General features: G+C 37.3%; 1 protein-coding gene across 4 annotated transcripts in view; it reads right to left on the bottom strand.

Moving 5' to 3' along the window:
- The window catches only part of LOC115214950 (adhesion G protein-coupled receptor L3), a 98,342-nt gene that overhangs the window by 14,280 nt on the left and 56,562 nt on the right, over nucleotides 1–27,500 (bottom strand). For 2 of the 4 annotated variants that reach the window (XM_036505255.1, XM_036505254.1), the window contains exons 3-13: nucleotides 13,994–14,139; nucleotides 11,532–11,668; nucleotides 9,427–9,554; nucleotides 7,988–8,281; nucleotides 7,591–7,691; nucleotides 6,347–6,538; nucleotides 5,026–5,209; nucleotides 3,157–3,270; nucleotides 2,146–2,333; nucleotides 1,300–1,352; nucleotides 543–663 (exon numbers count right to left, since the gene is read on the bottom strand). In XM_036505255.1, coding sequence (XP_036361148.1) covers nucleotides 543–663; nucleotides 1,300–1,352; nucleotides 2,146–2,333; nucleotides 3,157–3,270; nucleotides 5,026–5,209; nucleotides 6,347–6,538; nucleotides 7,591–7,691; nucleotides 7,988–8,281; nucleotides 9,427–9,554; nucleotides 11,532–11,668; nucleotides 13,994–14,139 — 1,658 coding nt within the window. The remainder of the gene's footprint in view (nucleotides 1–542; nucleotides 664–1,299; nucleotides 1,353–2,145; nucleotides 2,334–3,156; nucleotides 3,271–5,025; nucleotides 5,210–6,346; nucleotides 6,539–7,590; nucleotides 7,692–7,987; nucleotides 8,282–9,426; nucleotides 9,555–11,531; nucleotides 11,669–13,993; nucleotides 14,140–27,500) is intronic. The other 2 variants (XM_036505257.1, XM_036505256.1) reach the window with 2 other exon arrangements.

The following is a 27,500-nucleotide window of genomic DNA, read 5'->3' as shown; positions in this document are numbered from 1 at the left end:
TCATTGTTATTTTTGTTAGTGTTCGGTATTGCTTGTGCTGTTATTTTTCTTTTTCTTTTTTTGTCAAATAATTATTTCATTGCATTGTTGCAATCTCTCCAGTTATACTTCTTTTGAAGTTGAAAAAAAATGGAAGTAGAGAGACGTGTCACTAGAGAGATTGCAGCAATGCAATGAAATAATTATTTGACAAAAAAAAAAAAAAAAAGAAAGAAATGACAACATGAACAACACCGAACATTTAAACTATCGATTAACTGCTTGACCCAAAGTGTTTAACAAACGATTTAGAAAAACTAGTAAAAAAATGGCTGATCGATAAATTTGTTAGTGGAATAACTAACCCATTAACTAACAATAACAATAAACGACCGGACCAGTGCGTGTTTATTTTTAACGGCATAATGACCCTCCCAAAGTTTGCTGGGTTGGGCCCGATACCCCTTGTAGTTGTGAAGTTAACTGCTTAGCCATTCAGTCAAATACATGCACATGCGCGCGCGCACACACACACCTGTAAGTATATATTTATGGAACATTACCTCGATTCCTTCGACGTCCATGAGAATGGCAAAATTTGTCAAATGGTTGCAGCGACATTTTGTTTGGTAAATATCTGAGTTTATCATTCTGCATCCCTTTTGAGACCAATATGGTCGTGTGCTACAAAAGAATAAGACAATATATATACAGTGCATATACAATATATATATATATACACACACACATGTGCGTGAGTCGCCTAAGGGACCATAAGTTAGGGACAAGATGTACTCGTATATCTGTTACTAGGGTGGGTATATTATCCGAAATATGTGGTATTAAATATCCATCATGGCTGATCTTAACAATTGGTTTCGCGCAAGGAATACAATGGAGTTTAGGTAACAATCCGATTATATAACTCTACGCTCATCAGAGTTAGCCGATATGGAAGGGAATATGGCGATTGCTTTTATATATATATATGAGGGTATTTATAGACAATAGGTTGGAAACCCTACAATAACTTTCGTTATGCTCATTGTTATCAAATATCTAGGCAATATTTCACAAAAAATCAGGGAGTTAAAGAGCAAAAGCAAATAGCTCACATTCACTCATTCATTCACTCATTCACTCACTCATTCACTCACTCATTCACTCACTCACTCACTCACTCACTCACTCACTCACTCACTCACTCACTCACTCATTCTCTCTCTCTCTCTCTCTCTCTCTCCTCTCTCTCTCTCTCTCTCTCTCTCACACACACATGCCTATACATATATACTTAAATATACTCAATGCGTTACTTACTTGGCTGTCATGTTCCAGAAAGAGCAGCGCGGTTTCACATGGATTGGTAAAGGCTGAGGAGAAAAAAGAAAGAAAACCATGAGAACATTAGATTGGTCCCTGGACATTGAGACGGACGTGTGAGGGACAAAGAAACACACGATGGAAGCAGTCCATCTTGGTTCATCCAGGGTGCTTCTGTTCACTCTCTCTCTCTCTTTCTCTCTCCTACATGCACAAGACAAGGGAAGAGAAGCACTTATATATATATATGTCAAAGGCGGCGAGCTGGCAGAAACGTTAGCGCGCCGGGTGAAATACTAAGCGGTATTTCGTCTGTCGTTACGTTCTGAGTTCAAATTCCGCCGAGGTCGACTTTGCTTTTCATCCTTTCGGGGTCGATAAATAAAGTACCAGTTACGCTCTGGGGTCGATGTAATCGACTTAATCCCTTTGTCTGTCCTTGTTTGTCTCCTCTATGTTTAGCCCCTTGTGGGTAGTAAAGAAATATATATATATATATATATGTCTGTATGCATATATCTATGCACATACAGATGTGTGTGTGTATACATACTTCACAAACACTGTGTGTATACCTGTAATAGGCACACAAGTACATGCGTGCATATCTGTATGCATAGGTATACATAGGTGCATCTGTACATGTGTGTGCCTGTGTGCGCACATATATCACACATATAAACATAATGCTTGTGTGCGAGAGAGAGTGAGAGAGAGAGAGAGAGAGAGGTTGGAGGAGGGAAAAGAAAGAAAGAGAGAAAAGGGAAGCAACAAAGGAGGAGATGTAGGTGAGGAGACAGAAGAGGAAAGAGAGAGAAAAACGAAGAGAGAAGTTGTGCGTACCTTAGTGTGTTCCATAGAAAACTCCACGGGTTCTCGGAGCACCTCCCCATGGTAATTAGCAACAGACGCGCTAATGATCTTGCTGTAGATTTTAACTTCCTTTTGACCTTCCGCAGTATCAGTCTCTATCGTTGGCATAAGATCCGGCAAACTGTTGTAAGTCACAAACACAACTTTAGCCAAGCCACCTGCGACAGAAACAAAAAGCAAACTCACTTTATATGTAGATTCTTGTATTTCTTTTACTTATTTCAGTCCATGCTGGAGCACCGCCTTTAGTCGAATAAATCATCGACCCTAGGAGTTATGGGTATGACTTTAAACTGCATGAAGTATCGGGACCCCGATTCGGTGTGCGCAACCTCCACTGAGCCACTTTTGTTCTTGCTCTGATCCGGAGTAGTAACACCTGCTAGGATCCCAGTTATGGTTAATTAGCATCAGACCCAGGCCAGATGAAGATCTTCAGCTCTTTCGGCTGCTCATTTACAACTTCTGCCTCCTGATAACAACTGACCGCGTGACACTTGTTGCATCAGACCAATACAAGAGAATGGGACTGGCTCTGCACAAACCATTCTCACTCTAAAAACATTCACTGTGCAGGTTGTTCAAGACAGCAGCCTCAACACCAGCATTATCACACCTCCTTCATAAGTACGGTGGTGATAGGGAAAGAGGCGACGGGACAGATAGGGGATGCTATGGTAATATTTCAGCCTTGACTCTGTACACAGGCGGTCAGAGGGTGATGGTCATTTTTGGTCAACTCTGAAATGCGAAACCCTTATCCGTCGATGAGACAAGAGTCCATTATGCATGTCTACACATAGTGTGTATAAGTGTATCTGTGTATATGTGTGTATATGTATATATATATATATATATATATATATATATATGTGTGTGTGTGTGTGTGTGTGTGTGTGTGTGTGTGTGTGTGTGTTTGTAGTTATGTCTTTGTTGTATATACAATGTGTGAGTATTATTTTTAAACGGAATTGGTCCTACCTTTGCTAATGGATCGCAGATTTTCAGAAGGAAGAGCGAAAGAATCTCCTTCAGAATGAAACGTTATTTCCGGTTCTTCTAATTTGTCGACATCTAATACTTGCAGCTGAGCCTCTGAAAAAAGAAATAAGAATGAAAGATTGTGTGAAGGACATGTTAGATATTTAACAAGGCTCACAACAGACTTACAAGATATTAGTGGTCAGCTTCCATTTTATACGTTTCTCCTTCCAACATACATTTTCATCCCGTCATTCTCCCCTCCATGTAACAACTATTTACTTTTCGTACATTTGCAGCATTTTGCTACTGAATCTGGTTGAAATGATTAAAATTCATAAAAGGTTTCTACCAACAAACAAGACCAAAATTCAAGAGAGAGGACGTGGCCAGTAAAAGTGACTCAAGTACATGGCTGGTACATCTCTCCTCATTTACCACGGCGATTTGGTTAAAGAATAATACAGTGAGAAACCAATCAATGACAAACGAATCATATCTGCATGCTTGGTAAATAAAACGAATGGTAGAGTCATTGACCCCAAACTCGCTTCCGCCGTCATATATTTTCTTGGTCATCTAAACCATTTCTTCTTTTGAGAATACAGGCGTTTGCATCATTTGTTAGGATCAGGTGCCTTCGTATTTCTTTCTTTTCTCTTTATTGGTTCCATGTTGATGAGATCGAGAACGTAAATCTGTATAAAAATAATTCCCAGCTTCGTCATTTCGATACAAGTGATCGTCACTGCATTCTGAGTAGCTGGGCATTTTGGGTGTTTGCTGGGGCGTGTTTTGGGGGTACAAGCAGAATCTTGACTAAGTGCCAACCGTGTTATCACACACCAACCCGTGCTGAACGTAATACGGTTCACAAGTGAACGTACCGTGTTATTCGGGACCAGTGATGAATAAGATCAGCGATAAACGAAGTTTCATGTAAATATTTAGCTGACTTCAGAAGGATGCAAACCAAAGCCAATTTGTCTAACCTTCTACGAATATTGGAATCTCCACGGTCAACTTTATCGATAATATATCAAAGTAGATTTAAAAATCAATACAAAAATACATATAAATTGCTGGTCGGGCCACCGCGTTTCGTTTTGAAACCATATTGTACTGCTAGGTATATTCTTTTTTACTCTAGGCACAAGGCCCGAAATTTTGGGAGAGGGGCCAGTCGATTAGATCGACCCCAGTACCCAACAGGTACTTAATTTATCGACCCCGGAAGGATAAAAGGCAAAGTCGACCTCGGCGGTATTTAATTCAGAACGTAAAGACAGAAGAAATATCTATTTCTTTACTACCCACAAGGGGCTAAACACAGAGAGGACAAACAAGGACAGACAAACGGATTAAGTTGATTTTATCGACCAAGTGCGTAACTGGTACTTAATTTATCGACCCCGAAAGGATGAAAGGCAAAGTCGACCTCGGCGGAATTTGAACTCAGAACGTAACGGCAGACGAAATACCTATTTCTTTCCTACCCACATGGGGCTAAACACAGAGGGACAAACAAGGACAGACAAATGGTTTAAGTCGATTACATCGATCCCAGTGTGTAACTGGTACTTAATTCATCGACCCAGAAAGGATGAAAGGCAAAGTCGACCTCGGCGGAATTTGAACTCAGAACATAAAGACAGACGAAATACCGCCAAGCATTTCGCCCGCCGTGCTAACATTTCTGCCAGTCCGCCGCCTTATGCTAGTCAATATTGTGTCCTACTTTTTGTGCTAACAGTGCGTTGTTTACGTGGACCTATTCGTATCCAAAGCATCGTAACTTTCAATGCTGGCTCTAAAATTTGTAGGAAATTTCTTGAGATAAACTTAAAAATAAAAAACAAAATGCATTACCGATGTTCTCTGTCTTTTTCACTATTAGTTGCGGTTCGTCGATGGCATTCACTAGTTTCATAGTCGCAGAATCCACAGAACTCATCAGCTCTGAGGCCGATTCCACCACTTCGTGTTTGGTCATGTTGTTAAATGCTTTCGTCTGATCTTTGGACATTAAGTTATTGCCGATTTTTACAACATCCTGGGAAGAAATGGAAGGAAAATGGTAACTTATAGAAGTATATTATGTATGTGTAATGTATGTGAATGTGATATGTGTGTGTGTGTGTGTGTGTGTGGTACATGTGTGTTGAAATATGCCTACGTGTATGCGCGTCAGCCTACATACGCAGACACACAATCTCACGCATGCGCAAAAATTCTCATCTAGCTACGCTGAGAGTACGAGAGAGAGAGAGAGAGAGAGAGAGAGAGAGAGAGAGAGAGAGAGAGAGAGAGAGACAAAATAAGCGAGAGAGTAGTTTTTTGAAAACATTGGATGAAGAAATGAACATTAAATGGCAGCAATCTCTGCAGCCTAGAAGAACTCATAGAGTTCAGGAGAATTACTTGTTCCCTTCTGAGGAACATAAGCAAGCCTCCATGTGATCGTTCATTTTGCTAGAAATAGCAATGAAATATCTCTCAAATCACACTACATCTTTTGCAAAAATACTGCACATTTTGAAGAGCACGCATACAATACATTAGATTGAGAAGTCCTAGATAAACCGAAAAAAACCAAGCGGTCACGGTTGGAATAACTTTCAGATTTTTACAGGCATAGATAATCTGTGATAATCTGTGGCAATCCGAAACTAAACAATGAGAAACCAAATAGTAATGACTGAGATTTATCGAGTAAGAATCTCCGATGTACGAAGAATGGTCAAGTTTTGTACGATGTGGGGTCCTTCTGAAGGATCTCTGGAATAACTTGACAACGTGCTTGGTTCGAGCATCACAAAATTTCTTCAGGATGAGCTGCTACTACTCTTGGGAGATTTCTGTTCTGGTACTAAGGGCATGTAATTAGAATGTCGCAGGAAAGAATCGCAAAGCGGATTCTTCAAGTAGAGCCAACAGGCAAGAAACCAAAGGGTGGACCAAGAAGGAATTGGCTGGATAATAGCCGTAGTTTCTGTTGGCCACACTTAGGAACCCAGCCAGAAAATGTAATGACGGTTGACTCCAACAGGATTCTGTGGAAGAGGTGGGTGCCTGGGAACTCTGCCTCTACAACCTCTCTCAAGAATAGAGAGCAACGAAATACGATAGATTTTCTTAGAAGATTTTAGTGATTCAACAAAACGTCACAAACTACGGGTATCTTACTCACCGTAACTATGGATTCGACAGTTTCTTTCTTAGGTTTGGAAGAGAAATCTAAGGAGTTACTGAAGCTTTTAAAGAATTTTGATGCAACGACATAATCTTCAACTGACATTTTCGGTTGAGATGTAACATCCGCCAACTTTTGAGAAACCACAACTTTGGCTTTATTTGTTCCTTTAGACAACTCTGAGGTGGCCTGGAAAAAAAAAAGAAATGGGACATTAAAATTATTAGTTTTTGGCAGAATCATTAAAAGCTTCGGTCAAAATGCTTATCAATATTTAATTACTTTACATAGGTTCTGGGTTCAACAGCCAAAATCAACTTTCGTCTTTCAAGAGTCAATAAAGTACTCATCAAGTTCTGAGATCGATATAATAGGCTGTTCCCTCCCACCATCATCACCATGTGTCTTTCAAAGAAGACAGGTTATGAGACGTTGGGGCACAGCCGTTTTGGTGTCGTTTATTTGGCATCACTGATTCGACGCTGACTTATTTGACATCAGACGTTTTAATGTTTCACTAGTTTAAATTTCTCTCTCGTTCGCACTTCTCTCTTACACTCTTTCTATCTGCATGAGTATATTCTCATCGAATGAACAATATTTCGATAACAGTCGCACTCTTGTTATTGTTTCTTAATAATAATAATAATAATAATAATAATAATAATAATAATAATGATAATGATAATAATAATAATGATGATGATGATGATAATAATAATAATAATAATAATAATAATAATATAATAATAATAATGATGATGATGATGAGATGATGATGATGAGATGATGATGATGATGATGATGATGATGATGATGATGTGATGATGATGATGATGAGATAATAATAATAATAATAATAATAATAATATGCTAAAAAATCTACCAACATGGCTGGAAAAAGTGCTAGTGTGAAGGTAGAACACCTACAAAAATCAGTATTGCTTGGAACTGCAAGAATTCTTCGCAGAAGCATGACCAGTAAACAAATGTCACCTTAGTCTGCTGGCTGTGGACAGTTTGACACTTTCCATCATACCTAGCGAAATAAGCTGTGAGTTTTCATGCCACAACAACAACAACATAGTGTTCTCAATTAAGGTGCAAGGCCAGAAATGTTTGAGGGATTGTTTAGTCGATTGCATTGGCCTGTGGTACTTGTTTGGTACTTTATGAAACCGATCCCGTCAGGAACTTGTTCACCGCAGTGGTGTATAATAAATGAGAAAAAAATGACTTACCTTGCTCAAGAAATCCCTTATTTGTCGAGAAGTACAATTTTGAATATTGTGATTTTCTTCCCAGCAGACGGGATAACTGTTGCACTTCCTGAAGGCCATGTCTAAGATAGAGTGAGAGAGAGAGAGAGAGAGGAGAAATGATAATGGTTGTTGGTAGAGAGAGAGAGGGGAGAGAAAGAGTGAGAGAAAGAGAGAGAGAAAGAGAGAGTGGGGGACAGAGAAAAAGAGAGAAATGAAGGGAAGGAGAGAAATAGAAAATAGAAGGATTTTATGGAATGTGAGATGAAAAAAAGAAGAGAGGAAAGTATGAGAACGAAGAGGAAAAGGAGAAGAAGTTGAACATAAAGAGTGTAAAAAGATAAATAGTTTCATAAAAGTGAGAGAGAGAGAGACTTACTGCTTCCTGATGGACAAGGCATCATGGCATGTTGACCAGCAGCTGTACGTGGCCATTTTACATTTAAGAGAGTTTGTTCAGGGCAGAATCCGTCTTCACTAACCTCCACAACTTTACCACTTGCGTAAGAGCAAACTTGTCCGCCCATCGAGTCAATGGTTGTTTCAAATGTAGAATAATCGCCATTAATAAACGGGGTTTTACGAGAGGTTGAGAAACTGAAGTCTTGGTGGTGGTGTGTCGAGGATTTTGATGTGTGGCTATGGGTCGTACGGTTGTCGGATGAAATAACAACTGGGGGACAAAAAAAAGAAATAACAAACAAAAAAATAAATAACTAAAATAAGAAGGTTTCTAACATAGACACAGGGCTAGAAAATTTAAGGATTGGTCGGTGAAATCGATTAAATCAAACATAATCTTCAGCGAGTATTTTATGTCAGACATGACCGCTTTTACATTCATCATTAACAGGAAATATTACTTATTTATTTAGACATGAAGAATGGTGCTATACGTACAATTATACATACATACATACATACATACATACATACATACATACATACATACATACAAACACATATACATACATACATGCATATATACATACATACATACATACATACATACAGACATGAAGAATGGTGCTATACGTACAATTATACATACATACATACATACATACATACATACATACATACATACATACATACATACATACATTATACATACATAATACATACATAATACATATATACATAATACATATATACATACATAATACATAGATACATACATGATACATGCATACATACATACATACATATATACACATACATACATACGTATGTATGTATGTATGTATGACAAAGATGCAGGTAGAGCCTGTAAAGTGTGGCAACTGATGCAGACTCTGTAGAGTCCACACTGCAGATATCACCCACATCATAAGCATTTAAGTATACACGAGCATGCCTAGATATGTGACTATATGCATGAGAATACACACACAAAACAAAACATACAAATCTGCACATCTACACGGATACAAGCAAAACTATCCTGTTTTTGATGTTGAAATTGCAATGAAGGAGCCTTGGATCCAGGTTAGAAACCAGCTCTTTCTCTATTGGCAAGAAATCTTGAAATAAAACTGAACAATGACATACATACACAAACACACACATACGAGCCTGTGTGTCTGTCCGACAAAGGCCGAGTGAGCCGAAACTTCGAAGTCCCTATCAATACTATTCTGGTTAAAGAAGGATAAATTTGTACTCAAGCAAAAGTATGGGGTAATCCTTCAGCTAAATGTGAAATTGTTTTTATTACAATAAGACTTAAAACGAAACACACACACACACACACACACACACACACACACATATATATGAATGTATTTTTATATAGCTTTCTCCTTCACACACACTTACTCTTCATTTTTTCACAGATGAATGGTTTCGCGCTCAGACAACTCTCGTCGTTAAGTTTTCCTTCAAAGCTAAGCTCGGCACAGTCTTCTTCGGCTAGTCCATTGTTAGGTTCGCCCGGAGCCCAAAGTCTGTAATAAGAAACAACACAAAGAATACAAAATAAGAATTACAAGGAAAGAAGAAAAAAAATTAACAAAGAATATAACAAAACAATGTGATACGATGAAGAGAGGCAATTTTCTTGAAGGATTCCAAAGTACATCTGCCGATGTCCAAGAATGGTCTGTTCTTGGATGCAGTGGCAGTGTTGTATCGTGTGGGTCATTAGATATTTAGGATCTTACAATATACAGCCTTATCCAAACAATCCGATTTAGTTCGGTAAAATCAAGCTCTTGTCCAACTGACAAAATTCTATTAACCCGACTGGTCACCTTTTGTTCCGGCTAGGGCCATCTTGGTAGTTTCTATGCAGCCTCTGGGTAGCTTTTGATGGATATTGTTATGTTTATTCCTGCTCGGGTTTCCATAGTTTACAAACTGCGAACCCCACTTGCCAAACTCTAATTCCAAACACCTCAGTTCCCCCCTCACATTCTTGCGGAATTCCCCCACCACCACCAACTCCTGATATTTAGGACTCTTTTTATACTTCTAACCGACATGTTATTCGTATAAAATCATCCATGAGTTGCTTGTAATACCGAGCTGTATTATAAATATTCTTATGGAAACTGTCGCCTCTTCTTGGAAATCCTGTCTTCACCAAGAAGAACAATAATTCCATTAACGGGCATTTAGCTACAGAAAGAAAGAGAGCTGGCCATATGTCATGCCTGCGTCGAGTGCTCTCTACCAAAAGTGCTCTCCTTTTACAAGATTTCTCTACCAAAATGTGGAAGTCTGGGAATGTATTCCTCATGTTTCGTGTATTTTAAGATGGCAATTCTAGTTGTCGTTTCGTTCCAGATCAAACTTGATCGGATAGATCTTTGATACAAGGTATTCCAGCCGTAACAGCTAAGTCACTTTTGCAGACATAGTATATCCAGATCTGCGCCATTCAACGCTCCTTTCTCCTTTCCGAGATAGTAGGATTTGATCTGAAGGACACTTAGTTACTCTTTCCAGCAGATCAAGTAATTGCATAGCGTTTCCCTTTGTTGACGGAGAACAGCAGAGACAGGGAAGATGTGTTAGATCACAGGACGCCAGTTATCTCAACTTGACAGTCAGCTGTTTTACTCGGCTGGCGCTGCCTTACAGCAATGAACTGGTTTTATCTATTTAGAGCTGTATGAATTCAGCCGCTGAGAGATAAATGCCTTGGTTACAGATAAAACCTAACAACAGTAATAATAATAGTAGTATTAATAGGATCCAAAGTTTGATATCTCAGTAGCTTGTCTGCCCGAAAAATAATTTCGCAATTTGCCCATCAACGCCCTTTATTTAATCGGAAGTAACTGACGAAATCGTTTTCTTACTGATTCTAATAACAATGTTTTCTTCACAGCATTAAAGACTAATCCTCATAACACAATTACTGATGTAGCAACCAAAAGGTAACATTGTTGTATATAGTGCTGACTTCTAGCTTGCGTAGGCTTTGCAACCAAATGGATTAGCGTTCAATTCCTACACAGAACAACAGGTATATTCTCCTATTTCAATTTCGACATTATCATCCGAAAATGAGAACGGTACATATCAATAAGATGATAACATAGAGGAAGGTAATAAAAGAATAAGAAGATGAAATGAGAGAAGAAACCAAAGCATCAGTCCTTATGGGCAATCCTGCGTAGATCCATGAGTGTAAGTCATTAGGTGCAATCCTGCGTTCCTAGCGCACCCAATCGTTTAGATCACCTGTGAACTAAATCCCCATATTTTTTGTGTGTGTATATATATATAAATACATACATACACCTATATATATATATGTATACACACCTATATATATATATATATATATATATATATATATATATATATATATATATATATAAGCATACTATACTTAGGAAAAAGCAACATCACAGAATAAGTTATTTTGTAAAAAGAAAGAAAGAAAAAAAGCGGAAACGATCAGCTCTACTTACGACATTGTTGAATCGTCATAGGATGTTCTGTCTGTCCAGATCCAAGTTTCTTTATCAATATCAAAACTGAGACCAACCCACCAAGTACCTTGTTCGACGCTGGTGATGATTTCCATCAATTTCTTTATCAGAACCTCCTAGAAAAGGTGAAAGGTGGAAACTAGTATAACAAAACAATAAATTTATTATGAAAAAAGAAAATTAGGCTGTGCTGGGGGACCTTTGGCTTTCACAAAGCCTGCAGTGTAAAATGTCGAAGCAAATAATTAGTTATATCGAAATATTTAATTTCATAGCGTTCTCAATACAGAGATGAAGCAGAACAAATGTGGTGGGTGTTAAAATCGAATTCTCTTATAGACAGAACTTTCAAATCCGGAGTCTCAGAGAAGTTTCTTCTCCATAAAAAAATTTCTTGTTAATGGGTTTTTTAATTCAAGTTAAACGAGTTAAAAACCGTTAAACCCAACACATTTTCTCTCTCCCCTTTTTTCTCTTTCTCTCTATTTTTTCCTCTCATCTCTTTCTGATGAAGAGCGTAGACTGGAAACATCAAAGACTTTTCTATTCTTCTCGAGCGTCAAATTAATACACCTGCTTGTTGTTCCCGCGCCTGTCTTTGACCTTTGTTTTCTCTACATTTGAACCACACACACACACCACACACACACACACACACACACACACATATATATATATGATTTTTAATCCTTTTAATGGTTTCAGACGTAGGAATACGGCCATAATATTGGAGCACCACTTTAATATATTTTCTTCCAATTTTGTTGTCGCAGCTGGCTCGGTACCATCGTTAGGAGTTTATCCAATGTTTTCTTTATTTTTTTTTAAATGTTTCAATAGAGGTTCTGTTTATATTTCTGATTTCTTTGGGTTGGCAGTTGAACAATTGGAAACCTCTAAATATCAGACGGATGCAATAAGGCTTTTGTTCGTAATTTCGAATGTGGTGTGTTTGGAAGCTGATGAGTTAAAGAACTAAATTTCCCACATATTATATAAAGTACTCTGAAAGCTTCGATTGACATTAAGATGGCTGAAACGTTACAATAAAATACAAAACGTTTAATGCACCAAATCAACAAATAACGAAGGCAGCTTCTCTTCGGGGTGGTCGCGGGAGGCTGAACGGCTTTTACCTTTCCTTCATGAGTGCTATTTTAAATCCTACATCGGTCATCGAAAATAATTAATTAGATAATTTTTAGGTAATTAAAAACGGAATGGAGCGCATGATTATTATTCAAAGACGTTTTGTATTTGGTACAATTGATATGTGCAAATAAAAACTTATCCTTTTCAAAAACAATCCCAAGAATATGAAAGAATGCTAGAATTAAAATGATTTGGCTGATGCTGGGTTAAATTGATAATTTAGAGAAATGGTTTTACTGAAATGTCTGTAGAAAGAAACGTTATGAAGTGTGTGTGTGTGTGTGTGTGTGGTGTGTGTGTGTGTGTGTTTGTGTGTGTGTGCGAGAGAGAGAGAGAGAGAGAGAGAGCGAGAAAGAGAAAGAGAGAGGAATAGGAGAGACAAAAGACAAAGAGGAAACACTATCTCACAGTATTAAAAAAAAACGCAGGGAATTAAAAATACTCTCCTGTAGTTGAAATCTATAAAATAAAAAAAAAATTTAAAACAACGCCTTGATAAAAAAATATACTAAAATTAGAAATTTCTTGGGCGTGTAAACTTAAATAATTGTTTTCTTTTATCAACTAATCAATAAGCATCTTTCCTTATTATAGTACAGCTTGCCTGTACAAAAGTGATAAAAGCCATCGCTTACGGAGTTAACATCTATAATAACAAAAAACCAAAAAAACCGAAATTTTATATCTTAAACTCCTCAACCAATTCCGAAAATGCAGAAACAGCGCACAAATGTAAGCACAAGGATCCCATTATGGTTAATATAGATAGGCATCAAACTCAGAAAATGTGGGTTCAAATACTGATAGTTGTTAATCAATTGCTTAACTATTTAGCCAATTAACTAATCTTTTTTTTAAATTAATTATTCGGTTAATAAATCAGTAAGTTATGTTTTTTAAAAATCCTTTCGTTGCTACTGGCAACCTCTTCAACGACACGCCTTCTCTATTCCAGGTCATGTTCAAATCCGAAGTGAAATAGAACCAGTACACGTGTTTATTATTGGTGTGATGATCGTCCCGAAATATAACAAAATATTCATATATATTTCCCTTTGTATTTGCATACAAATTATAGTGTAGACATCCAATAACTTTAAATCATAATTACACCCATTCTGGGAAAAGAAGCAAGAGAAAAGAACTCAGTGACGACTTCAGACACATTTTGGCCTTATTAGGCTTCGTCAGTGGAACATCATCTAAGAATAACTAACTTGAAGAACTGATGTGCAATTCTGGATAAGCCTTCGAAAAGAAGTTGAAATATGAAAGCAAATTATACTTACTGCTTCCTTTAAAGTGTTGATGGATACCAAGGAGCCTCCGTTTTCATTGCATATGGCGAGGGCATCACTATAAACTTCCTTTTCACATACAAACATATAACGGCCGCTTCTAAGCTGCACCCATCCATCAACGCAATCCGCGTTTACTGTAATATAATAAAGAAGACATACAATATTAAGTTTTAGAAAAGAATACAATTAGAAATGAAACATAAAAAAAGGACATAATAAATGCCTTTGAGAAAAGGATCATTATAGAAAACCGCGCTCCTATAGTCATGCACCCATACATACTTAACAAGAAACGCTCGTAGCATCTGATGTAGCACCGGATATGTCGTCTGCGCTCCCGGAAATTTAAGTGATGTGGAACTGAGAAACTGTTATTAAAAATATAGCTCCAACCAAACGAATTGAGTGCTAGTGCTACTCTTTTCGTTTCTTCACTCACTCACACATATATGAGTGATATATATATATATATATATATATCACTCACTCAGTCATACATGCATGCATGCATACATACATACATACATACATACATACATACATACATACATATATATATATATAGACTAGCCATAGCAATCTTTAATACATATATATATGTAGATTATGTATATGTATTTATATGGATGCATGTATATATTAACTCATTTTGTATAAAGGTGTACATGTGTATGTGTGAATGTGTGTAGATATGAGTGTGTGTGCATACGCTTAGCTTCAAGTGATATCGACGTAGCGTATCAAGGAACAGTAGGTTTTTTTTCTCTAATATAAAAGAGGCAGAATGTTATTTCCACATGGTTCACCTGTGAATCGTCAAGTGTCGACAAAAGCAATAAATACTTGGCTACAACAGCCATATGGAATCGCTGGCATTGTCTTGGTAAATGTCGGCAACACCAAGAGCGAATTACATAACAGATTCCACGCCAAGAAGTAAGGTGCGGCTGTTTTAGACACGTAAGCGAATTGTTTATAGTTGGAGAGAAGTTCCCTTAAAGTCGGTTGGTGTGTTTTGTTCGTGGACTGCTTACTATATGGAGGTTTGATGTAGACATCCATTAACAAATTACGTAGTCAAGGTTTGAATGACAAACCCTGCTACGACACGAAACAATGAAGATGGCCAATTTAGAGAAGTTCGACAAATGTCTAGGCTGTTATTTCTAACAGGTCAAGAGTATTATGTATGACATTTGTAACATTTCAAAGAAGACCGTTTCTTCGGTGAGAAATTGAAATTGTTTAGACAAGACCGCATTTAGGAGAGATTTGGGTTGTGTGTAAGAGAGAAAGAGCGGGAGGAAGAGAGAGGCAGAGAGTCAGAGAGGGAGAGGGAAAAAGATAGACAGAATGAAAGGAAGGGAGAGAGACAAAGTGAGGGGAAAAGAAAGAGAGGGAGGGAGAGAGAGGGAAATCGAGAAACAGAGAAAGAAAGCGAATGAATGAGTGTGTCTGTACTATTATAAGTAGTTCTTTGTATCTATCCGTCCATTCACACAGTTTCTGTCTGCCTAGGTACACTCACAAGGCACGGGTCGATTCGAGATCTTAATGAATATATCTGAGTTGTATTTTCTTCATTATAGAAGCAAACAAGATTTATGATCAGAACGACAGAGTACACCGGAGTACCCCTCGGGTACCCCTCCTAAGACATTGTATTGTTAGGATATCTCTGAATACTTCTTATTTATCCCTAGCAAATCAGCCAATTCTTTGTTGCAAAGCCCAGAATTTACTCTGCTCAGCACTGTAAGCTAAGGGATTATTCGACTCCCTTTTTGTGGTGCTGTTATTGTTCAGAGCTGATAAATATTCTTATTTCATGGAGCCTTTAATACAACGAAGTGGACTGGACAGTTTGAAGGTTACGTGCATCATTGACATAACGATAGAAGAGAGAGAGAGAGAGAGAGAGAGAGAGAGGAGAGAGAGAGAGAAGGAGAAATACATATATAAATATATATAGGGAGAGGAGAGAGAGAGAGAGAAAATATATATATATACAGAGAGAGATATTTAGCTTCTCTTCAGAAGAAAACACAAGTCTATTGCAGCAAGGTGAACAAAAGGAAATCATTGGCCCCGCCCCAACCAAAACACAGACAGATAAACGTCCACAATGTATCCGCCAGGTGCGGGATTTGAACTTGTAAATAAAAATCAGTTTGTTCAATAATATTATATTCACTCGGTTATTTTGTTTCTACAAAAATGAATAAAGGCAGAAGCCGTTTACTAAAATGCAGCTACATCAAAAACAGAAGAGGAGGGCAAAAGGGAAGCAGCGGCAACAACAACAACAAGAAACTAATTCTGCACATTCAATAGAATATGTTTAAAGTATTAAAAGTAATTATATTTTACCTGAGCAAACTACTGAACAGCAAAAGGAGGCGAAATGCAATGGCCGACTCTCGTGTTTTGTTTATTTAAGCGAAAGAACTTCCGTTCAGCAGACGGTTTTGCACCAGTAATGAAGTTCGACTTATTTTGTCGAGATTTCTTAGCTGTTCCATTTTATTCTTTTCTACTTTCATAACCATAACCACACACACTCACACACGCATACACACACTAACACACACACACACGCACACACAATACATGTGATATATGATGTACACACACGTAGAGGTGTACCTATGTTGTTTAATGTCGCCCGAAGACCGTAATGGCATGAACCTCTTAGATTATGTTTTAATGCATGTGTGTGTGTGTGTATATATGCATATATATATATATATATATATATATATATATATATGGACCGCCTCCGTTGATTCTACACCAACTAGGTTTATGGCTTTAAAGTCAAAAGAGACATAACTCTAATTCTCTCTCCGTTTTCTCCTTCTTTTTCCGTTCTTTTCACCCATTTTTTTACTGCATCCACCTTCCTCCCGTTTTTTCTCGTGATTTCTGTTATTCTTTTCTGATTTGCAACTAGTATAAGCCATGTGATCAGAGCCTTAGGATTGCTTGGAGACACTAGGCATGTTATTAAAACGTGCCTAGACAACATCTTCAATGTATGAAACTCTTAGTAGCTCAAAACTATACACTGTGTATATTAACCAATATATATCTCTCACCGGATGGGTACACCTTTTGTTGATTTTATTTGAAGAGAAAATTACACACGCGCGCGCACAATACATGTGATATATGATGTATAGACACGTACAGGTGTACCTAAGTTGTTTAATGTCGCCTGAAGATCGTAGTGGCATGGTGCTCACTCTGAAGAGACACTAATTCTAAGTAGAGTCTCATAGGGAACTGTACTGGGGTCACTACTATTTGTGGTGGCCCTCTCAGACAAGCTCTCCTCGGTACCGTCAGCCAGTCTGACTGTTGAGACACAAAAGATAAGAACCCAGAAGACATAAAACTGCAGAAAGAGACCTGAACGAAATCTACAAATGGTCCAACAAAAATAACATGCAGTTCAATGCTATGAAATTTCAGGCATTCCACTATCGGCCCAATACCAGGCTAAAAATCAGAATACACTGGTCCAATAGGCAATACTATCCCAGAGTCAGAGTCGATGCGTGAACTGGAGGTTCACATGAGCAATGAAGCAACATTCCCTGTGTATATAATCAAAATGGCAACACTATGTAAGCGTTGTTTGAATGGATTCTGAGGACATTCAGTACCAGGAAAAGGGAAACCCTGCTATTCTTATGGAGGACTTTCGTTCTCAGCCGCTTGTACTACTGGTCCCAGCTATGGTCCCCAGTGAGTGTGGAACAAACTGTGGAACTCGAAGTAATCCAGTGCCAATACACAAAGAAGATTGACTCGATGCAAAAGATGGGCGCTACTGGGAGAGGCTAAAGGAGCTGAGTTTCTGTTCCCTGGAAAGAAGACGAGAGAGATGTGCGGTGATATATATTTAGAAGATCTTGGAGGGTTTAGCTCCCAATTTTGGAATTGACAGCCAGACCAATCCTCGAACTGGACGACGCTGCATCATAGCAAAAATCCCGTCTCATCCATCTAAAATAATGACTCAGTACTGCAAAAGCCTGGATTTCAAGAACCCGCAATTGTTCAACATCTTGCCAGGCAACCTTAGATTGAAAGATAGACAAATAAGAAGAGAACAAGAGAAGGATGAGAGTTGAGAGTTAGCTGGACAAAGTAGAAGAAGCAGTTTTGTGTTTGTTTATATGTGTATACGTATATATATATGAATATATATATAATATATATATATATATATATATATATAATATATATATATATATATATATATATATATATATATATGTATGTATGTATGTATGTATGTATATAAAACCAGTGGCCTATCTATGTATATATATATGTGTGTGTGTTTATATATATATATATATCAGTAAATGGTGTATACATGTCTGCCTATCTATCTATCTATCTATCTATCTATCTATCTATCTATCTATCTATCTATCTATCTATCTATCTATCTATCTATCTATCTCTATCTATCTATCTATCTATCTATCTATCTATCTGTCTGTCTGTCTGTCTGTCTGTCTGTCTGTCTGTCTGTCTGTCTGTCTGTCTGTCTGTATTCATGTACACCATGTATCTGTACGTGCTCGTGCTTGATATAGAACTGTGTGAGAAAAAGAGATTTCTATACAGAGTTGTAGAAGAATAAAGAAAAGAGGTGCGAGAGAGAAAGAAAGAGAGAGAGAGAGAGAGAGAGAGAGAGAGACGAGACGAGACGAGAGAGAGAGAAGAGAGAGAGAGGATGGGAGAAAGGGAAGGAAAGGGGTGGGGACAGGTATGTATGTGGGTGCTGAAGTGTGTTGGAACAATGCAGAAATGAAGCTGGTGAAATGTGAAGTGGGCTAGTGATGAGTGTGTCCTTTCTCTCTCTCTCTCCCTCTCGTACTCATACACTGTAGTTGATAAAGTACCAGTTACCCCACTGATGTAAGTTTTGAGGGCTGGCGCCGACCTCAAGGAGTCGCCCCCCTCCCTTCAATCCGTGATATTTAGTAGTCACCAGTATAAGAGGGGCAGCAGAATGTTATTGCAAACAACTTACTGATCACACACACACACACACACACACACACACACACACACACACACACACACACACACACCACACACACAAGAATGAATGATGAATGAAGAATGATGTGTGTGTGTTTACAGTTGTTTTACGTGCATAATCATTGAAGAGATCACTTTAATGTTTTTGCACGTAAAAACTAATCGTTTCACTTTGTAACGTGACTTCCATCACCACTTTCTCCCTCTCGATCAATTTGTATCTGCTTGCCCTCCTCATTATTGTAAATTAATTACATTGTAGAACAGAAGTTCATTAAGAAATATCTTTCATACAAACCCCAACAGAGATGAGGACCAAGCGAATCTCTCAATATTCTACAAGATATTCACATAAAACACACATAATCTTCCTCGCACTGGAATTTCTTTCGTTCTTTCATTCTTCCTTGCTTTCATTCACCCCCCCCCCTCATTTCTTATTCTTGTTAGTCAAAGTTTTTTAAACATAGATGCTTAGCATGGTTCTACATTTGGTGAATCCGCTCTAACTAGGCAAATGTTGAAAGATACATACAGGACGAGAAGTTTTGGCGCAGCTGTTTTGGCGTCACTGATTCGGCGCTGACTTATTTCGCGGCAAATCTTTTTAATATTCCTCTCGTTTTATTGTTTCTCTCCTTCCCGTCCTCCCTGTATTTAAATGTGATGTAGAAGATATTTGCACCTGTCTAGACATATACAGTGGATGGGAAATTAGGTACGTATATATATGGATGGATGGACGAATGGAAAGGCGGACGGACCGATGGATGTATACTTTCGACATAAATATAAGAGTTTGAACTTTGCTTTTCAATAAGCTCGTTTCATATTATTTATTTTAGTAACAGCTTTAACCGTGCAGCCACCCATCCGTTGCTCTCATCACGTACACGAAATGTTCTGAGATATAATCTTTTGCAAGTTACACCTGCTTAATTTCTCTCATTGAGCGAGACTACTTTAGAACAGCGATGACGTCTTTAACAGAGTCTATCTTGTTCTGTTTTGTTGTTGTTGTTATCTTAGATTAATAATTATATCTTCTTTTTACATATCATCCTTACGTCTTTATTCATATGTGTGTGTAAACGTTTGTTTAACTCTACGAGGTCAGATCAAAAAAGTATCGGGACTAGTGTTATAAAAAAGAAACCACAACGTGGTCCCCTTCTGAAGTCGCACTCTTTATTCTGTATCATTTCCACTGATGGAAACATTCCTGGAAATCTCGTTTTGGGGAAAGCAAGCAGCTACCTCATCACATTCTGAGATTTCTTCGACACTTTGAAATATTGTTTGGGGTCTTCCATTGCGAAAACTGAACCTTGGCTTCATGATCATTGCCAAAGACCCACGATTCGTCATTTGTTGAGACCGTTTCCAGAGGGTTTTCGATTTCCTCGAGACAATCAAAGACATCCTGCGACACTGAAACCCAATCTTTTTGAGACGACCACACTCGACACACTTTACTTCCAAGCACTGCTACAAACAACGGAAGGAAGCGAGAATGTTATAACTAAGTGTGCAAGCGCGACCAAGTTAAATGTCAATCTGTGCCAAGCGGCTTCACTCTGCCTACTTTAGGTCCGTTATCATAGTAACAATCTCGATACTTTTTCGTCAGACTTCGTATGAATACCAATCTGTCCATGACCGCCAGTTTGTCTTTCAAACTTTCTCATCACGGCAAATCTATTCGTCCATTTCTAGATAATACCGCAAGCCTCCAGCAATCTCATCAAATATCCATCATTCTCCGTGTAATTTCGTCAGTGTCTGAAATCTAATTTTTTTTCCTCTATCTGATTCCTATTATTTATTTCATGAATTACAAAAAGGCTAAAATTTACCTTTCCCACAATTCTGACATATGGTTTACATTATTAAAGTTAGATTAGACCTATTGCTTGTGATATATATATATATATATATAATATATATATATATATATATATATATATATATATATATATATATATATATTTACATATACATATATATATACGAGGGTAATCCCAAAAGTAAGGTCTCCAAAAATATTTTAAAATACATCCAAGGCTTGGACCAGTGCCATCCGTCCACAACAAAAATCTAAATCGCATCTCATAACAACAATACGGCACAATTATTTCACCTCAATTGGAATCGCTCTCTTCAACATTACACCAGGACACGTCAAAACAGAAACTGACCACACAAAATTCAAGAAGTCTTTGGACAAATTCCTTCAAACAGTCCCGGACAAACCACCCACACTCGGATATGTCACCGCAAACAATAACTCTCTGCTCGAATGGTGCCCAAATCCTGAATTGAAAGACTTCGCCAGGTGGTGCTATTAAGTTAGACATGGCCTGGGCCAATACTGGCCAAAACCTTTCTAAGTTAGTCTACTTATATATATATATATATATATATATAGATAGATAGATAGATAGATAGATAGATAGATAGATAGATACAGATATAGATATATATATATATACATATATATACATATATATACACACGCATATATATATACACACATACATATATATACATACATATATACATATATATCCATACATATATACATACACACATATACACACACATACACACATAAATACACATTCATGTTCATATATATGCAGAGAGAGAGAGAGAGAGAGAGAGAGAGAGAGAGAGACATACATGCAGCCAGACATCCATGGACCGGCGGTGAGATATAGGCTGATTGTGTAAAAGACAGAGCGAAAGAATAAAGGTTAAGTGAAAGAGAATCTGTGTTTTGGGAAAGAGAAAGATGTTGGCTGTTGCGATAATAATAAATAATAAAACGAAATAGATGTGATACTTGTTAACTGGGTGAAGGATGAGCGAGCATATCGCGATGAAAGAGAAGAATATAATGATGTAATGGCTGACCTCACTGGATCAGGTCGGCAGACGACAAGCAGAGACATGGAAATAGTCACGTAGACCAATCAAATTAAATTCAAAAACAAAAATTCAGAAAAAAAATAAAGGAGAGAAAATGGTGTGTCTGTGTGTGTATGTGTGATGTAGTTGGTATTCGGGGGTTGTATGCATGGATGGTAAACTGAGATTCTTAGTTATAACTGTTATAACTTACGTCACAGCTTACTTGCTGCGTTACTGAATGGAGAGGACGGGTGGTGGTGGTGGTGGTGTGGGTGTTAGAAAAAGAACGAAAGGGAAGCTAAAGAATAACATGAGAACAAAGGCCCCCACCAACAAAAGAAAGAAAACAAGAAGAGAGAAAGACAAAAGGAAAAAGGAAGAAAAAATGTAACTGAAACGAAAGCAAATATAGAACGAACGAGTATGCTAGACATAGCAGTCAAAATTCGCTTCAGTTATACATTTTTATAATTGGATGAGAATGCATGGGAAAATGTAGTTATTATTGGAAAGATGGTACCTGAGTAAAAACGGAGTGAAACACAAGCACGGGGGATGAATCATTGGGCGACAGGATAAGTCAATTAAGCTGATTGGGTTTCGATTTAAGCAATTGACCTCTTTCTTCTTTATTTTATCGACCATCGCTCGGAAGGATAGAAGGCAAAGTCAACCTTGTGTGTGTGTGTGTATGTATGTATATAATATGTATATATAATTTATATATTTGTATGTGTGTGTGTGTGACTGTCTGTGTTTGTTCCTTGTCAACACTTGGAAACCGGCGTTGGTGTGTTTACGTCCCCTTATCTTAGCCGTTCGGCAAAAGAGATTTATAGAATAAGTGCCAGTCTTAAAAAAGCTTTGTGGTCGAATGGTTGGACCAAAATTCTTGAAGGCGGTGCTGCAGCAAAAGGTATCTGGTCACCAATAGATCTAGCTTTCTTAACGATGAATCTAACTTCTCTAACCACTGATCCGGATAACACGGTACACTCAATTGTAAAATTGTTTAACACTATTTGATCTGCGATAACACGGGTCAGCGACTGAAAGATCCTGCTTGCACCACGAAAGCGCAGCCCGTGACCATCCACAATGCTCAGAATAACTTAAGGTCTCCGAACAAAACCTATTTTCCCCATGTTTTATCATTCATTTATTACAGTTTCATTTAACACCGTGATAAACGAGTGTAAACGCATTCATTTATCTTCATAATGAATATTCATATTTAAAAAGGCGGCAACTTGGTAGAATCGTATGCGTGCCGGACAAAATGCTTAGCGGCATTTCTTCCGTCTCTACGTTCTCGGTTCAAATTCCGTCGCGCGGACAACTTTGCTTTCCATCCTTTCAGAGTTGATAAAATATATACCAGTGAAACACTGGGGTCGATGTAATCTACAAGTCCCCGTTCTCCCTAAATTGCTGGCCTTGTACAAAAATTTGAAATCAAAATTCAGATTTAAAGCCTAAATATTATTAATTTGATTTCTACTAAATGAACTGTAAAATCGAAACCAATAAACATCTTACGAGTTCGCTGGATGTACGACGAAGGAAGAGGTTATGCGTAAATGACATGGCATCCGATGTGAAGGCATTGTCAGAACTTTTCCAGGCGACATTCTTCATTTTCTCAAGTTGGACTTATCACATCTCTCTATATTTCTCATGGATGGATATATTTTGGCATCGAGTTTAATTTTTCTTGTTTCCTTCATTTAATTATGCATTTCAAGAAAAATTTAAACTTCACTTAAAGAAAAGCTTGGCCGCCTACAACGCCTACGACGAGCACTACCACCACCACAACCACCACCACCACAACCACCACTACCAACGACAACAACTTCACCGCACCACCACCGCAACCCCACCACACCACCACCACCACCACCACTAGGTTTCCTTTTTTTCTTTCTTCCTCCTACCCTTCAGCTTCCTTTACTTTCCCCCTTCCCCCTCAACTTCACGTTGCACATTTTTATCCAACAAAATGTCAGAAATAGTTAGATGCAGTGCTGGCAGTCACCAATATATATATGTATATATATATATATAATATATATAATATATATATATATATTATATATATATAATATTATATATATATATATATGTATGTATGTATACATATATACATATATATATATACATATATATATATATATATATATATAATATATAAATACATACATACATACTACATCTATATCATATATATATATATCTCATTTATATATAAATATATATATATATTTATGTATATATGTATACGTATATGTATATATGTATTATATATATATATATATATATATATATATATATATATATATAATAGATATATATATATATATTATAATAGCTAGGACAGCTCTTGTGCTGTAGTAACGGGTGGGTGGTGTTCACCTTGGCACGTACAACCAAAGGACGTAAAAAACAAAAACAAAACACCATAAGAAAACAACAAAAACCCAACAGCTCATTCAATGTCATTAATTCTAAGGACAGCATGTCATTACGTTTTATGTCTGTCTACACACACACACACACACACACACCACACACACACACACTCTCTCTCTCTCTCTCTCTCTCTTTCTTTCTCTCACTCTTTCTCTCTCTCACTCTTTCTCTCTCTCTCACTCTTTCCCTCCCTCTCTCTCTCTCACTCTATCCCCCCTCTCTCTCTCTCTCACACACACATTAATGTTTGTTTTTATGCCGAGTTATAATAAAAAGCAATTTTGCGTTAAAACGAAGAATTACTCAATACTTCGTGTAGAGTACATGTTTATCATGCTTTTACGAGAAGCGGTGTGACAGTGACTTCGAAGATTCGGCCTGCTACTCTTCGAAGTCACTGTCACACTTCTTATAAAAAATATGTGTTTATATAATGAGTGTATATCTATTGTTTAGAAGAGGTTACAATCCAAGCTGTGTCCTCGTGAAGGACGTCTCCAGGTTCGCATTAATCCAATGGATTGTTGTAGATGTTTAATTTTAAATGTGAAATACAAAGTGATTGAAATTTTTGGTAAATTCAGTTTGCATATCAAAACAGGAGACTAGAAGAATTTAGTATATCTTTAATTCCATGTTACGCATGTTTCATTACACGATAGGAATCACAAAGGTATACATGTAGAAAAAAGATGTATAGAATCTCCAATCTGTAATTCTTCAGACAATTCCATGCGATTCTTCCATACACTTCCTGAAATCAGGTCGGTCGGTATGTGTAATATGGTTCCTAGTTAGTCATAAAATAGGTATTCTTGAAAGAACACATCTGTGGGCCATGCCAAGCCGTTCAGCCTACAGCTTGCGTGTCAGGGGACAGATAGACCACTGCTGACCTGTCTCTATACAAAAACATCCATTCAAAAGCTGACCGTAAAAAAACTGTAGACCCTGAGCTTAATATTGCATTGGAGTATTTAGTTCTTCTCCCTTACAATCTGAGTTTCTAGTACTTCTAGTGTCAAAAGGGGGTGATTTCATCGATTAATCTTATCCACGACAAATATGTGGTCTTATATCAATTTCTTAAATTTTCGTACACCGTAAAATTGAATTAAATTGATTCAGTTTGTCAGAATTCCTCTCTCCTAATGTTGTTAAGAACGAATAAGATCCTTTAAATTGAATCCCACATTTTTGTTGAGACTGATTGTCCCTTTAGAAACCAACCCAACACAGAAGACACATTTTAGCCCTTCAAAAGCAGACAAGAATTGTTAATTTCTCTTAAACTGCGACCTGGTCACTGGCGCAGTTCCACTTCAACTGGTTGAGCTGAGTTTGTTGGTCAACGGATATAGATTTCGATGTTATAAGAATGATTTTTCATCTATCTTGTAGGTCAATCGTTCTGGTTCTCAGTGTCTGGTGTCAGTACTCGTTCAGTAAATACGGTATTTATTTGTAATCAGCAAACCTTCTCCTTCCTCTTTCTTTGAGCGGGAATCTTTAATATTGTATTGAACAGTAAGTCAGAAATGACATCAAAGCAGAAACTCTACCAATCTATCGATCACAGCCTTAATAAATCAATATGATTTATAATGCAGAGTTTGTTAACTTTACGAAAATTTATGAACAGGACAAGATAGTTGATATCACCATTCACCCTATTAAGCCTTTTCCGAGCCATTGAGAGTATTTTTATGCCGTCGATTGAATTGCTAAAATCAGGAGCCAAGTTGCCCTTAAAGAACTCCCAAACAACCTCTTTAAAATAGAAAAGCACAGATTGATAATATAGTTCTAGATACAGTATGTTTGAGGAAAAGCCAACCTGAAGGTCACGGATAGAAAACATTTGATTTTAATCTACTGAAGGATAGTTGATATCGTCACCACAACAATAAAAAAACAAAACAACGACAGACTTTATTTTCAAGACAACACGCGCGCACACACTTACACTCATACACACACATACACTTATATACACACACACATGTTAAAGGAAAATAGGTATGAAACTATTTTAGTTTGGACTGCATTTCTGCAGACGACATAGGCTGCAGTATATTACTGGTACCAGTTTTGATGAACTGAACATACGAACAAATATCAACAGCAACACACGTGTTGAATAGGGTATGGCCAGGGATTTTGTAGGTTACATCTACACCTGCATAGACACAAACACGCACGGAAAAATAGCCATCCATCCATCCATCCAACCACCCATCCATCCACCTACCTACCTAACTACGTATCTATCTATCTGTCTGTCTACCTACCTACCTACCTACCTAACTAACTAAAACTAACTACATATCTATCTATCTGTCTGTCTGTCTACCTACCTATCTATTTATCTATATGTATATCTATCTATCTATCTATCTATCTATCTATTTATCTATCTATCTATCTATCTATCTATCTATCTATCTATCTATCTATCTATCTATCTATATATATATATAATATATATTATATCTATATATATGTATGTATATATATAATACATATATGCATGTATGTATATATTATATATGTATGTATATATGTATGTATATATCCATTTACGTATGTATATATATATATACATATATGCATGCATACATACACATATCTATGCATATGTATATACAAGATCATGATACATGCTCACACACGCACACACACACATATACATGTGTGCGTGTGTGAGTATGTATACACCTATTCAAAATGTGTTTGTGCGTGTGTAGTCCTGAGTGAGGCGCCATTTTGAGTGTCGTTAATAGAACCCCCATTAAGTGACAGGAAGTTGATTTGTAGAAGTAAAACGATACACAAACCGCACTTCAAGATATAAAGTGCAGCACTTGAGGCGGTTTTGTTTTTTGTATTCTCGAGTGACTTCACTCTTTGGTGACGGATGTCCACACGACTTCAGCTCCTCTCCCATCGCTCATCGTCTTCATCTGCCGACATTGTAGGAAGAAAAGAAAACTTTCGAATATGTTCTATTCGTTTTTTTTTCCAGAAAGAATATTTTCAATTAGCT

Source organism: Octopus sinensis, linkage group LG8, assembly GCF_006345805.1.
Source record: "Octopus sinensis linkage group LG8, ASM634580v1, whole genome shotgun sequence".
NCBI classification, from domain to species: domain Eukaryota; kingdom Metazoa; phylum Mollusca; class Cephalopoda; order Octopoda; family Octopodidae; genus Octopus; species Octopus sinensis.
The sequence above is the reverse complement of the archived record's forward strand: the minus strand, read 5'-3'. Positions and strand labels throughout refer to the sequence as shown.